This window comes from Sus scrofa, chromosome 6 (assembly GCF_054392235.1).
Source record: "Sus scrofa isolate SSC_HxYL_T2T_F1_AM1 chromosome 6, Sscrofa_HxYL_maternal_Yorkshire_Landrace_v2.0, whole genome shotgun sequence".
NCBI classification, from domain to species: Eukaryota; Metazoa; Chordata; class Mammalia; order Artiodactyla; family Suidae; genus Sus; species Sus scrofa.
Genome location: NC_139388.1, coordinates 154,735,209 through 154,749,479, shown reverse-complemented (window position 1 = coordinate 154,749,479; position 14,271 = coordinate 154,735,209). Strand labels below are relative to the sequence as shown.

Sequence of the window (14,271 nt, the reverse complement as noted above, 5' to 3'; positions counted from 1 at the left end):
TCAGAGCAGGACTAAGGCTTGAGTTGACATATATTCCAATGCTTATTTCCACTATTCAGTTATGGTTGGCTTTGGTCCATATCTCAGTAGTCTCCAGATCGACAGCCAAGGAGTTCAGAATAATGTAGGTAGGTATTAGATTTCCCTAAAATATTTTTTAAAGGAAAAATAACTTTTAAACAACTGATCAGATGATGGTTTGTGAAGCATAGATTTCAATTGTGAGAGACTGGAGGCAGGGAAGTGTCTGGAATCTATTTCAGATGTCTAGGTGAGAGCCCATTAAGCCTTTTGAAAGGAACTTAAAAAAAAAAAAACCCTATTTACATAGAGCTTTGCAATTTGCGGGACAATCTCAACTATATCTCATTAGCTTAATTTTTTAATATCTAAATTTTTCTAACATGATATTAGTGTGTTCATAATTTTATTCAATTTTATCCCCCAAATAGCCCTATGTAAAAAAGTAGGACAGGAGTTATTTATCCCTGACTTACAGATGTGACTTTAAGCTGCTTTAGTGAAAGATCGCAAAACAAGAAATTAAAAGAGATGGGCCTCAAAAGAGAAGGGTCCTTTGTCTCCCTGGTATCTCCCTAGACATAGAAGATCACGAACCCCTACAAATGATTATTTTAATCTTTTGGTATGTTTTTGTCATTTGGGGGATATCTGTGTTAACATAATATACTCTTTTGAGGCCCTGTAACTAAATTATTAAGAGTGCAAAGATTAGAGCCATTCTACTTAGATTCAAATTCTGGTTCCACCATTTACTAGCAATATAACCTTAGGCAAATGGCTTAACCTCTCTATGCCTCAGTTTCTGCATCTGTAAAATAGGAGAAAGAAACAAAGAGTTAATGTAAAAGAAAGGAGTTGATAAAGGACTAGGAGTTCCCACTGTGGGTTAAAAACCCAACTAGTATCCATGAGGATGCAACCTCTGGCCTTGCTCAGTGAGTTAAGTAAGGATCCACAGTTGCCATGAACTGCAGCATGGGTGACAGATGTGGCTCAGATCTGGTGTTGCTGTGGCAGTGGCATAGGCCATAGCTCTCATTTGACCTCTAGCCTGAGAACTTCCATATGCCGTGGGTGCAGCCCTAAAAAAGGGGAAAAAAAATACTATGTAGAACCATACCAGAATACACTGGAGTCAGTGTACAAAGGGGACTCGTTGATGCTGATGGTGTTATGCTGATTAAAGCATTAAGGGTTAGCCAGGAGGGCTGTACTGAAGGAAGCATTTGATGTAACTTAGAAAACTGAAGTGAATTTTTAACCCCCAAACTGCAATTGCTGATAATAATAGACAGCATCTAGTGAATGCCTATGTGTCAGGTGTTCTTCTAAGATCATTCACATAACAATCCTATGAAGTTAGTACTGGTATTACCCAAATTTAGAGATGAGGAGATCGAGGTACTGAAATGTTAAGTAAGCACATGGTAAAACCAGGATCCAGGCCTGTGCCCTTTGGGACTAGAGGCTGCCCTATAACCCCTGTGTAGTACTGCCTCTCGGAGGCAGACAAAACAAGGGACAGCAAGAAAGTTATGCTGGGGTTTGAAGTTGGTGATTTTCTTTCCCTTTTGTCCACATCTTGAACTTTGACATAGAAAGTTACGGTGTAGAAACAGATAGTTACTGAAATTTGCCTTTCACACTGGTAAATGAAGTTATATAGACCTCCAAACAGATGTTTCATAAAATGAAGGAAACTAAAACTTTTCAAGAAGCTAAGCTATGTCCGGCACTTTCATACTGGTTATCTGATTTAACCCCATGGTGAACACGTTATTGGCCCTACTTAACTGATAAGACGCTGAGGCTAAAAGATGGCAAATCTCTTCCCAGGATCTCCCAGCTGGTGGGTTGTACCACTGGGACCCAAACCCCATTCTCTTTGCCTCTAATCACCATCTTCACTTCACTGTGTAGTTCGCATAGACAGCCTTTCTTGGAATATCAGAAATATCACTGTGTGATCTGTTTGTTCAAACAACAAATATTGAGTATCTCTTGCATGTCAGACAGTGTGAGGTACAGAGGATTCAGTGATGAGCAAAACTTAGCAGTGCTTAAAAGGCTTGAGATGGTCAAGGACAGGTGTTCACATCACCTTGCGGTCTTTAGAAGCTCAGGAGTTAGGCCAGAAGGAAGGAGCAAGAGAAGGAAAAGAAGAGGCAGTAGTGTATATTCTTCTTATAAATACTAACCTCTGTTCTTGCTACCACTTTTGGATCTCTATCCCTGTCTAATTCTGTAGTTTTCTGCTTTGACGTAAAACCAGTTTACATTTTCTTTTCTTATCTGTCTCTTTCTCTATGTTGTTATAGATACTAATAGCCTATAAAATAATTTCAAAGCAACTAGCTTACAACAAAACCACATAAGACACATAACACATAGTGTTATTAATAATAGCCCCCAAATGGAAACAACCTAAATGTCTGCCAACTGATGAATGCATAAATAAAATATGGTATATCCATACAATGGAAATAATATTTAGCAATGAAAGATAAAGACTGATACATGATGCTACAACCACATATTGTATAGAAGAAGTAAAATCTATGGAAACAGAAAGTAAATTAGTAGTTGCCTATGGCTGGGGAATAAGGAGGAACCTAAGAGGTACAAGGTTTTTTTCAGAGGTTATGAAATGCTCTAAACTCAAATTGTGATGACACTTTTACAACTCTGAATGGCAAAACCATTGTATTGCCTACTTTAGAGGGGTGCATTTATGCTATGTTAATTATATCTCAGTAAAGATGTTTTTAAAAATTACAAGAGGAAGAAGAAAGAAGGAACGATAGAATATAGATAATCCACAAACCGAAATAAAATCAGAAATTTGATTCTAGGTAACCTCCAGACTGGAAATTCTGTGATTCTGTTAAATAAATATAATATGATCCATGCAAAGAATTTTAAATGTCTAGTCTATCTTTTGGAAAATTTTGCAAGTGTTTAGTAATTTGCACCCCGGTAGAAAAAACCCCACTTGTCCATCTGAATGAAAGCCTGACTTCATCTTACAGATTCTTGCATTCTGCCTGTTGCTACCTTCTCTGCTGGTTCCTGGGAAGATGCTACTGAAGATAAATAGTCTCTCTCCTTGCGTCTCATAGTCTGTGTGGGAGAGGGACATCATGTCGTGTCACAAATAGATTGAAATCTCAACTTGGATCAAAGCTGAGAACTAGAGGCTCTTGGTACTAAGAGAGCATATAATAGGGGGATTTAACCTTATCAGGGAGGGCTCTTGGGGTGGGGGGTAGAAATTAAACTGAAAACTGAAGGAGAAGCCGGTGCTACCTGACATTGGGACAAAAAAGAAACAAAGGAGGGAGCTAGGCAACTTAAGAGCCTCAGGGAGTCTGGGAAACTGAAACTCAGAAAGTTCACGGTTGCCAGAACTGATGAGATGGGAACGACACTGGAGTGGTTGACAGGAGCCAGGCCATGCTGATTAGATGGTCTGTATGCTAACAGCAGGGGGAAGCCACAGAGGGCTTTAGTAGGAGGTGACTCTAAACTGTAGCTGTAATGTAGCCATCAGGCTGGACAGGGGCCAGAGTGAATGCTGACGGACTGCTGTGGCAATGGCAATGGCAGCCTGTGAGAGATGGCGGTGGCAGGATATAGTCTCCCATTTCGTCTTTGCAAAAATCATAATAAAATAAATGGCAAGGTAATATATGTGTTTACCAAGTAAGAGCCACAGAGAGTTGCCAGTCAAAGAATATACCTCTCTTGCTCTCAGTACGCAAACCTGCTGCCGCATGTATGCTTTAAGCTTTCCTCTGCATGCAGATTTAGAGCTATTAAAATGGCGCTTTCTACACCATCTGGGTCTTGAGAAAAAGCATCATCCCAGAGTTTGGCCCGCAGCCCGTGCTAACCCTGCTAGGAAATGCCCCTGGCAGATGCGCCCAGCGTTCTTTCCCTGTTTTACGACACTGCTTAGCAACAATGCAGTCTGTGTGTCAGGCGATCCCTGTCATGAGAGACGGCCTCAATAACGATTAGATTTTTCAAAATTCCTCAGAACGTCTAGATTTTTTTTCAAACTGTCTGCCGTGTTTGTCTTTACTGTTGTCTTTCATTATGAAATGTAATTTTTGACCCTTAGGATAAGAATAGAAAAATGAGAGTATTCCAGTCAGCTTGATGTGGCATTCAACCTGTAATTTCTTTGTGGAGGTTTTAGAATTTACAGGGTAGCAAGATGCCTGGGAAGCACGAACTGTTTCTGAATTAACTATCATTAACCTGAATAGGCTGTGACAGGAAATTCACGCCACAGTTGATGCATTTCAAGAGTCCCCACCAGCCAGCATAGCAATATCTTAGGAACACTTTTTACTCTCTACCTTGAGACGCTCGATCTGCACAAAATTTCCAAACATACTTATTGAAAAATCAGTGTTGAGTGTTATAAATAATACCTATATCTTCAAATGCCTGCTAGCACTTGCTTTCTCAGATGAAAAAGGCTGTCAGATATCAATCATGGGCTCTGCAGTCTGAACGAACATGAACTTCCCCTTTGCCCTCACTAGCTCTGACCTAGAAAGTGAATTCTCTTACTCGTTTTCACTTTTTCCTCCAAAAATGGGGGAGGAGGAAGCCTGCCTATTTTTTTGTGGGGATCAAGTGTGATTTTATATGTGAAATTCTTAATGGTGATCAGCATGCCGTAAGGGCCCAGTAAATGCAGCTGTTGTTAACACCGGATTTTGTCTATGTAAGATCCAGGTGTGCCAGAAAGCTCGTTATTTAGTATGCATTCCCCAAGAACCTGAGGTGTGTCAAGCTCCAGGAATGTAAAGATAAAAAAGACATCTCTCATTCGCGAGTTTACCATTTGAGGTCTAATTCAAAGGTTACAAACTGGTTGTCAGAAGATTTTTACATTAAAAATCCTAGTTTCTATTTTCTACTGAAAATGGACCAGCATTCTAGGCTGTCTGTTTCCCCAATTACACTCTTCTAGTTTATTTCGGTCCCTACCTTTCCACCATTCTCTAACCCCAGCCTGCTTCCCCATCACCCACCTGAGTGATGTACCTGAGTCCCCACGTCATCCACATCACCTCTGGGTACCTGAGGCTGTATCCCTGGTCTACTAGCTGTGGCCATGTGGATGGAGTGGTAGAAGGTGAAGGCCAGGAAATAGACGGGAGCTAGGTGGTAGAGGGCCTTGTGGGCCAGAAGGAAAGTCTTTATACCAGCAGAAGCCTTTGGAATGGTTTTTACAGGGGGATTATAATGATGAGATTAGCCTATTGAAAAGACCCTTCTGAGCTCCCTGTGAAGAATCTGATAAAAAATCAAAACTGAAGGCTGGGAGTTAGAGAGCTGTTAGAGTAACTGAGATGAAAGTTGATCTAAACTAGGGATCTGTCAGTGAGTGCAAGATGTTCAGTAAATACAGGAGTTAAAATTGATAGGGGAGTTCCCGTCGTGGCGCAGTGGTTAACGAATCCGACTAGGAACCATGAGCTTGCGGGTTCGATCCCTGCCCTTGCTCAGTGGGTCAAGGTTCCGGCGTTGCCGTGAGCTGTGGTGTAGGTCACAGACGTGGCTCGGATCCTGCGTTGCTGTGGCTCTGGCGTAGGCTAGCAGCTACAGCTCCGATTCGACCTCTAGCCCGGGAACCTCCATATGCCGCGGGAGCGGCCCAAGAAATGGCAAAAAGACAAAAAAAAAAAAAAAAAAAAAAAAAAAAAAAAAAAAAAAATTGATAGGACTTGATGGTTGTGTGAATGTCAAAGCTGGAGGTGAAGTGGGGTGAGGCAAGGACTCTCAGATTTCATCCTGGGCAGGGAACTGGCTGGGTGGCTGATGCCATTCACTGAGAAAAGAGACAGGAGGAAAAGCAGATTTGTGGGGAAAGATGATTTGTTCTTTCTTGTCTACTGAGTTTTAGGTGTCACTGTAAGATAGGCAATTGTTATTTAATGGCTACTCATTATGTTCCTGTCACTGTAGTAGGCACCTTAAAAGGTTATCTCATTTACCCCGACAAAAACAGTAGTTAATAGTAGTAGTAATAATACCATCTAGGAGTTCCCGTTGTGGCGCTGTGGTTAACGAATCCGACTAGGAACCATGAGGTTGTGGCTTCGATCCCTGGCCTTGTTCAGTGGGTTAAGGGTCCGGCGTTGCCGTGAGCTGTGGTGTAGGTCGCAGACGCGGCTCGGATCCTGCGTTGCTGTGGCTCTGGCGTAGGCTGGCAGTTACAGCTCCGATTAGACCCCTAGCCTGGGAACCTCCATATGCCACGGGTGCAGCCCTTTCTAGGCAAAAAGACAAAAAAAAAAAAAAAAAAAAAATACCATCTACCATTTATTGAGCACTTATTATTTGTTGGGAACTGAACACAGTGTATTATCTCCATCCTCTCCATAATGAAGCATTATTATCTCCATTTTGCATCTGAGGTACCTGAGTATTTCACAAGTTAATTCACTTGCTCAAAAACCTAGAGGCAGTAAGTACCACAGTAAGGATTCAAAACCTTATGGTTGTGCCTCACGTGCCTGACTCATGCCATCCTGCCTCTCCAAGAGATATTCGGTATTAAACCATAAAGAAGCTGAAGTTCAGAGAGGCCTAATTTGTCACAGAGCATGTAATCTATATGAGCCACTGGCAGACTTCAGAGTCCAAGCTTTCTTCTGTGTCCAGATAATTCTGAAGTGTTATTAATTAGACCCATGTGGATCCATGACAGTTTTCATGAGTCTGTGGGAAATGTGAAAAATAATAACCACATGGAGAGTTCTTCATAAAGCTAAATTTATTCAATTTAAAGAACTGTCCTTTAATTTGCAATTTTTAAAAACATGTTTCCCTTTTTTGGCCACATCTGCAGCATATGGAAGTTCCAGAGCCAGGGATTGAATCCAAGCCACATCTGCCACCTCTGTCACAGCTACAGCAACACTGGATCCTTAATCCCCTGTAACAGGCCGGGGATCAAACTGGCAACACCAGAGGCAGGCGGGATCATTAACCCACGGCACCACAGCGGGAACTCCAAAGGACTGTCCTTCAATTTAAAACTGTGTCACACCTAATTTTTTAGTGTTCATGGCTCTTCCTACCTGACATTATGGTGGTAACATACAGTGGTTAGTTGTGGGAGAGATGACTTTAATAGGTTGGACCCTCAGAAATCGGTGCTATTTGACCCTTTCTTGACCCATAAAGTAGCAAATTCATATGCTCCAACCTAATACTTCTTTGGTCTCAATTACTTGGGGAAAAAGAAAAGGTAACTCTATATCCTCAAAGTTCTTTGGAAAAATTTCTGGTCTGTGAAATCCCAGCATCTAAGAAAAATCTACTTTGCTTCATGTTGTGTTCCTGGAATTGAGAGTGCTTTACAAATGATTAGATGAAAGCAGGCAAGGAGAGAGGTTAACACAAGCTAGCTGTGGTTTTAAACCTGGATATGCAGGAAGTTGATATTATCACTAATTAAAAAAAAAGAATATGAGAAAAAGTGGATGTGTGAGAAGATAATGAATAAGGTATAACATACCATGTGGTTGCTGACACAGGTTCAATTTATCAATTTTGACTGCTGTGCTTGATTAAAAGTTATTCCTAAGTGTTTTTAAAGTGCTGTCATCCAAATTTGGGGTGGGGGGACTTTAAAATGTGTTTCTGATGATTATAAGCTTCTTGTTAGGTCTTATATCCAGGCTAGAATTTTCAGGTGTAATATCCTACTCATTTTAAAAGCAAAGTTCTGAGCTGCGTGCTTAAAATCCGTTTTTATCCCCAGTTTGCTCTCCATCAAGAAGTGCAGGATTTCTAGTTTGGCTGTGGAAGCCAGGGCCACTATGTGAATCTTATTTTCTGTTTTAGATCTGATATGAGAACGGCATCTGTAGCAGGAGTGTAGGCATCCGCTATAGGGAGCAGGAGAGAATGTGTCTCAGTCAGCACTGGCCTCTCTCTTGTGACAGTATGCAAATTGCCAGTGGCAGAATTCAGGTGCATTCAGATAGGGGATATTTTTCACAGCTCATTGTACTTTATGTCTTGTATTTCTGAAAAGCACTTGAGATTTGCCTACATGATAAATTTCCCTTTCCTGGTCATAAAAGACGGATCTACAGTCAAGCCTTCCTCCTTATGGAAGTCAGGAGAGACAAGCTTTTGGCATTTTCTTTCATTCTCTTCCCCTCTGCATTGAAATGACAATAATATAGAGATGTGAGGGTAGCCAGTAAAGTAACCTCATGAACTCCAAGACAGTAAAAATATTAGGTATACATTTTTAACACAAATTCACATCTTGGGTGTCTGCTAGCTTTCTTTTACTCCCAACCAACTTCATGGCCTGCTATGGAGACTTGTTATTCAACGTGGAATTTCATCTTGCCTGGAAGGAAATGATTACTTATCAGATGTTTCTAAATTGAGAAAGTAATCTTACAATCATAATTGTTTAGCATGCACGAAGGGTCCAGAGAAGCCCTTAGACGTGGCAGCTCAGAGCCCTGAATTCATACTCTTTTACCTGTGTCTGGTGCCCTATCATCTGAATCCCAGAGCTTCTTAGAGATGTAGTGATGTCCTTTTTTTTTTTTTTTTTTTGAGGGAGGGAGATTACTCCTACATATCTATATGTTTTGTTTGCTCATTTATTTAATGTAGTGATGTTCTTTGAGTTTGTAAAGTTTTTACTTCTCTGAGGAACCCTTTTTTACTGAATCTAATTTTAAGGTTCTAAACCCTATGTTAATTATGGTCTCCTTCAAAGAAAGTGGAAATTAAGCCTGTTATGTCCCCAGCACTGTGCGACCCCACAGGGCATATCACAGTGAACAGGACACATCGGTCTTACCTTCAGAGAGCTTTCAGAGCTTCCAAGAATAATGGCAGTTAACGCTGTACCTGACTTGTAAATCTGTTGCATACATTGACATCTAAAATGTGTAACCTACCTGGCTGGGTACCTTGGCGTCAGTGCTCCGCAAGTTCTAGCGGATGTTATTATTATGGTCATCTTGGACTGGCTCCATCCCTTGGCCCCAAAAGTTTAAGGATCTTCTGTATAACACATGGGACAGTGTGGTGGACCGGATGCTTTTCAGAGCTCTGCTTTCCTCCTTTCACATTTTTCAGGACGAGATAAAAGAAAGAGAAGGGAACTGACGCCTCTTGGGCACCTGCTGTCTGCCACATGCCTTCACCCATATACCCCATATATCGTTCAGTTGTAATTCGACATTTCCGTAATTATTTCTGTAATATGTCTTCAATGTTAAGTTCCATTCATCTTTTCTCAGAGCACAGAGCAGATGCTCAATGATCGTGTGTTGAACTCAACTTTGATCCCACCTCTTCATTCAGGTAGTTCTTACTCTTGCAAAAAACGAAGTTTTCCAAGTCCTACTCCTGCTAATAAGTGGTATAACCAATGTAAGCCCAGATTTTTCTGGCTGCTATCCCAGCACCCTCTCTTTTATTTACAAGGGTCAATGATGAGGACAAATTCTACCAAATTAATAGTACCTCTACATCATATGCAAAGTGGGTTTAGTTGGGAGAGGCAGCTCCACTTTGCTGGTTAATCCGGGTTTAAACAAAGCCAGGATGGCGGACCTCTGCAGTATCATTTTCAAATAGAGGCATTTGATCCTAAAGCCATTTGATCCCCACTGTAAAGAACAACACCCATGGCTTCCATTTATAAGGCAGGGGTTTTTGAACTTTATTCTGAAAATTGAGCCCTATTTATTGACCTTCCCATGTCTTTCTTCTCTCTTTTCAACTGTGAATCTTTAAAGTAGAGGCCACAGGTCACCTTCCTTTCGTGGCTGGCTGTGACATCCACCCAGGTGCATTTAAGATTTAAGTTCTCGAACTTTGATTCATTCAGCACTAGCCTTTTATCAAGTGCATATTCTATTCTACCACATGTTTAAGAAACCAGTAGGACAAAATCAATGACGTTATTATATGGAAGGCAAACACATAAGACTTAAATTTACGTAATGTTGCAAAAATTGTGGTGAAATAATTGGTCATGCTGTGGAAGGAACATCACCCAGGGGCTCAGGGAGGAATTAAAGGGTGAGGTAATTTTAAAATTAATTTTAGGAGTTCCCATTGTGGCTCAGTGGTAATGAATCCAACTAGTATTCATGAGGATGTGGGTTCGATCCCAGGCCTTGCTCAGTGGGTTAAGGATCTGGCATTGCCATGAGCTGTGGTCACAGATGCAGCTTGGATCTGGCATTGCTGTAGCTGTGGTGACGAGCAGCTACAGTTCCATTGTTGTGTGACCAGCAGCTATAGCTCTGATTCAGCCCCTAGCCTGGGAACTTCCATGTGCCACAGGCACAGCTCTAAAAAAATAAAAAATAAAAATTTATTTTATGTCACATAATCTGTTTAGGAGTAAAGTTAAAAAAAAAAAAAAAAACAGGAATGAGGGAGAGGAGTTCTAGAATCTTCCTCCCATATGGGAGAAATAAGAGATAATCTAAATGGGAGATAGTTCTGGTCCTAAAACATAAGTTACAAGTAGGCAGCTCTGGGTACTCACAGTCCTCCAGCAGTCCTCGGCTGCTGTCTCAGGGTTTTACATGGTAGGGTTAAATCTCTCAGGTTCGAAACTGATAAGGAATTGCAGAGACAAAAGGAAAGTATAACATAATCTAGTAATAATGGCTGGGCATACACTGATCTTTATCTGTTGTATTGTTACAAATGTGATGGGAGCCTATTGAAGAAAGAGTAAGTCAGTATGCCCAGAAAATAAACCAGGGTGAGGGTTGGGGTTGGGGTGTCAGATAATAGGCCAGTGTTCCCCTGAGAAGAAAGTGTCCCATCCAGGTAACTCTTTTCACCACCCCTGTAGCAGAGCTAGCAGAGTGTCCCATAGGTTGATTTCATTTACTGTCGTCATTAGCATCTTTATTAAATACTTGCTATGTGCCAGGAAACATGCTAAGTGCTTTGCATGCATTCCTCCATTTAATCCTTTCAACATCCCTATTATTTAACTACTCTTATTTTTCTTGCATTTTAAAGATGAAGAAATTCAGGCTTGGAGAGGTCAGATAACCTGCTCAGGATTTCGTAATTTTTCAGTCAAGGAGCTAGGGTCACAAACTCCCAACTTTCCACTGTACAAGGCACACCTCTCGGCGTCGTCCTGAGATAGCTTGCCTACCTGTCAGCTGTGCGCTAGACCTCCCCACCTGGGTGTGGAGACATTTACCAAGAGCCAGAGTAAACCATCCTTTCTCCTACCCAAATCAGTCTTCCTGTGTTCCCTGCCTTGTCCAAGCCAAATGCGTGAGTTCATGCCTTAGAGTAAACCATTGTGTGATCATTTCCCCTGTAAACTGCCTATTAAAAAGGATGAGAGAAGGAGTTCCTATGGTGGCACAGTGGAAACGAATCCGACTAGGAACCATGAGGCCGTAGGTTCAATCCCTGGCCTCACTCAGTGGGTTAAGGATCCGGCACTACCGTGAGCTGTGGTGTAGGGTGCAGATGCCATTCCGACCCTGCATTGCTGAGGCTGTGGCATAGGCCAGCAGGTGTAGCCCCCATTAGACCCCCTAGCCCGGGAACTTCCATATGCTGTGCGTGCAGCACTAAAAGGCAAAAAAATAAAATAAAAATTAAGCAATTAAAAAAATAAAAAGGATGAGATAAGGTGGAAGATGGACCTAAGCATTCTGGTCAATTTATCACTGTTACGTATTTCAGTTAACTATCCTTTAATTATTCATCGGTTTCACACATGTTCTGGTAGTTTGCCTCTCTCCCAAGACTGAAGTTTACACTTTTCCATGGAGTTCAGGGCCAACTTATCTTTGTATTTCCCAGGATCTTTAGTGAGTTTCTCATGTCACGACTTGAAACCTGAAAGGATTTAATATCCAGTGTAAGTATATCTATATATAGGGATTACTGGTATGACAGCAGAAGAAAAAAATTCTGGCTGAAATGACCATCCAAAGGTATCTGATAGGCTTAAAGACTAACAGATTTAAAAGGGCCAAAAAAGCATTTAGAAATGGTAAGGCTATGTTCATTTCTGAGAACTAGTCCAGATGGATAAATACAACTTTTTTGCCTGGCAGTTGCCTGAAACCCCATTAAATGGTGCTTGACTGTGGAAGTTGGAGCGTGCAGGTGAGCCCTATAATGCTGATAACTGGCCATATCTTTTACGTTTCAGGAAGACATCTCCCAGGCAGCTGGTCAAGGTGTGGTGACAGGTCAGCAGAAGGCACCAGAATGTCCAACTGACAATGTACGTAACCTACCCTTTAGGTTTGCTCTTCTGATGTGGTGTGCATTATAAACGGGTTCCAGAAGAAAAGGGAGTGATTGAAATGAAATTAGACCCTTTACTACTTGGCAGGAAGTTATGGTGTGTCTTTCAACTTGGAGTCAGCCCACAGCTGTATCACCGATTCTGCGTAAGGTGTGTGGAAATAGCTTCTGTGTGCCTCCTTGTACCAGCATCTTAAGCAGGGTTTAAAAGTGAGGCATCCCTGAAAACACACTTGCATCTAAATTCTGAGAGCCTCATGTCTTAGATAAATAAAAATTTTAAGTGGGAGCATTTGTAGCTCTATAAAAATATAAATGCAGTTCCTTGTATTTTGAGTTTCACTTCTCTTAAAAAAAAACAATAAATTTCTGTCAGATTTTTGTATTTGTGTTGCTGCTGAACTTTTTCTTAAGTCCTGATTCTCATTTCTGTGTGCTCATTTGTACTTCTGTGCTGCTAAAATTTACATTATTACAATGTTAACTGTTTTTATGTTTATGGAACTATAGATGATCAGAGCTTACAGGAAATATATGATATTTCAAACGTTGCCACAGAAAATGCCTTTGAAAAGTCTCTAATATGCTAATATGCTAAATATCTAAGTAAATATAAGTAGGTATAAAAGACCCTTAAAAATAAGGTGCAATTGAAAACCTCTAAGCACTTTTTAAAAAATGTAGAACCAGATTTTTATTTAATGTATTTGCCAATACTATTAATATGTTAGTACTTTATATACATACTCTTACCTATTTCAAGGTACATATTCATTATTTTTTAATAGTTATTTCCCCAATACTTTTTTTTTCTACTGTTCAGCATGGTGACCCAGTTATACATACATGTACACATTCTATTTTAACCATCTCTAAAATTGTGTAACCATAGGACTTTAGAGCTGAGGCACATCTTACACATCCTCCTGCCTTTCTTTTCCTTGCTGAAAAAGGAGCACTTAAAATATCTAAAGCATTCTCCTTTGGGAAAGTGATTATCTGCCTTTTCTGTGGCTGCAGAAGAGAAACAGCCCAGAGAGCAGTGGGCAGCGTCTGCAGTGAAGCTGGGGCAGCTCATCATAAAGAACTTGCTAAGCATTCGCGCTCTTCCAAAATGGAATGAGGTTCCTTGAGGAAATGGAATTTTTTCATCCTTGAAGTTTTTCCATCTGAAGCTGGGTGATAATTTATTACAAGTTATCAAAAGACATAAAACATTAGTAGCTATTATTAACTGAACTCCTCCTTTGTTCCTGACATGGCGAGAGGTTTCTTTATGTACCTATCTCCTCGGTCTTCACAACAACCCTTCAAGGCAGAAATGTATGGCCACCAGTTTACAGATGAGGGTGTTTAGGAGGTTGAGTGACTTGGCTGTGGTCACACAGCTAATTAGTGTTAAAAAACTCAGCAATTCATATCTTCTTTTGAGGAGTGGTCTTTTTTTTTTTTTCCTCAGCATGAAAATCTGATGAATTGTGGACTCTTTCTCCAGAAGAACATTGTTAGATAAAACTTTGATACAACTGCAGAGGTTTTACAGTTCCTAGAATTTCCATCTAAATCTCAGAAACCCATTTACCCATTTATGGGTTATGACTCCATAATTTAATTTTAAAAAATAAGTCTCAATTAAAACACACACACACAAATTCAAAAAAAGAATCCAGAAAATGAGAGTTCCCATCGTGGCTCAGTGGTTAATGAACCTGACTAGTATCCATGAGGACATGGGTTCCATCCCTGGCCTCACTCAGTGGGTTAAGGATCCAGTGTTGCTGTGAGCTGTGGTGTAGGTTGCAGACACGGCTCGGATCCCGAGTTGCTGTGGCTATAATGCAGGCCGGCAACTGTAGCTCTGATTCGACCCCCAGCCTGGGAACCTCCATATGCTGCCTGTGCAGCCCTAAAAAGACAAAAAAACAAAAACGAACA

The 14,271-nt window shown here is 40.9% G+C and overlaps 1 protein-coding gene across 5 annotated transcripts in view; it reads left to right on the top strand.

Annotated features, from left to right (window-relative positions):
* The window catches only part of PATJ (PATJ crumbs cell polarity complex component), a 356,992-nt gene that overhangs the window by 266,798 nt on the left and 75,923 nt on the right, over nucleotides 1–14,271 (top strand). For all 5 annotated transcript variants that reach the window (XM_021096561.2, XM_021096558.2, XM_021096560.2 and 2 more), the window contains one exon: nucleotides 12,239–12,313. In XM_021096561.2, the coding sequence (XP_020952220.2) occupies nucleotides 12,239–12,313 (75 nt within the window). The remainder of the gene's footprint in view (nucleotides 1–12,238; nucleotides 12,314–14,271) is intronic.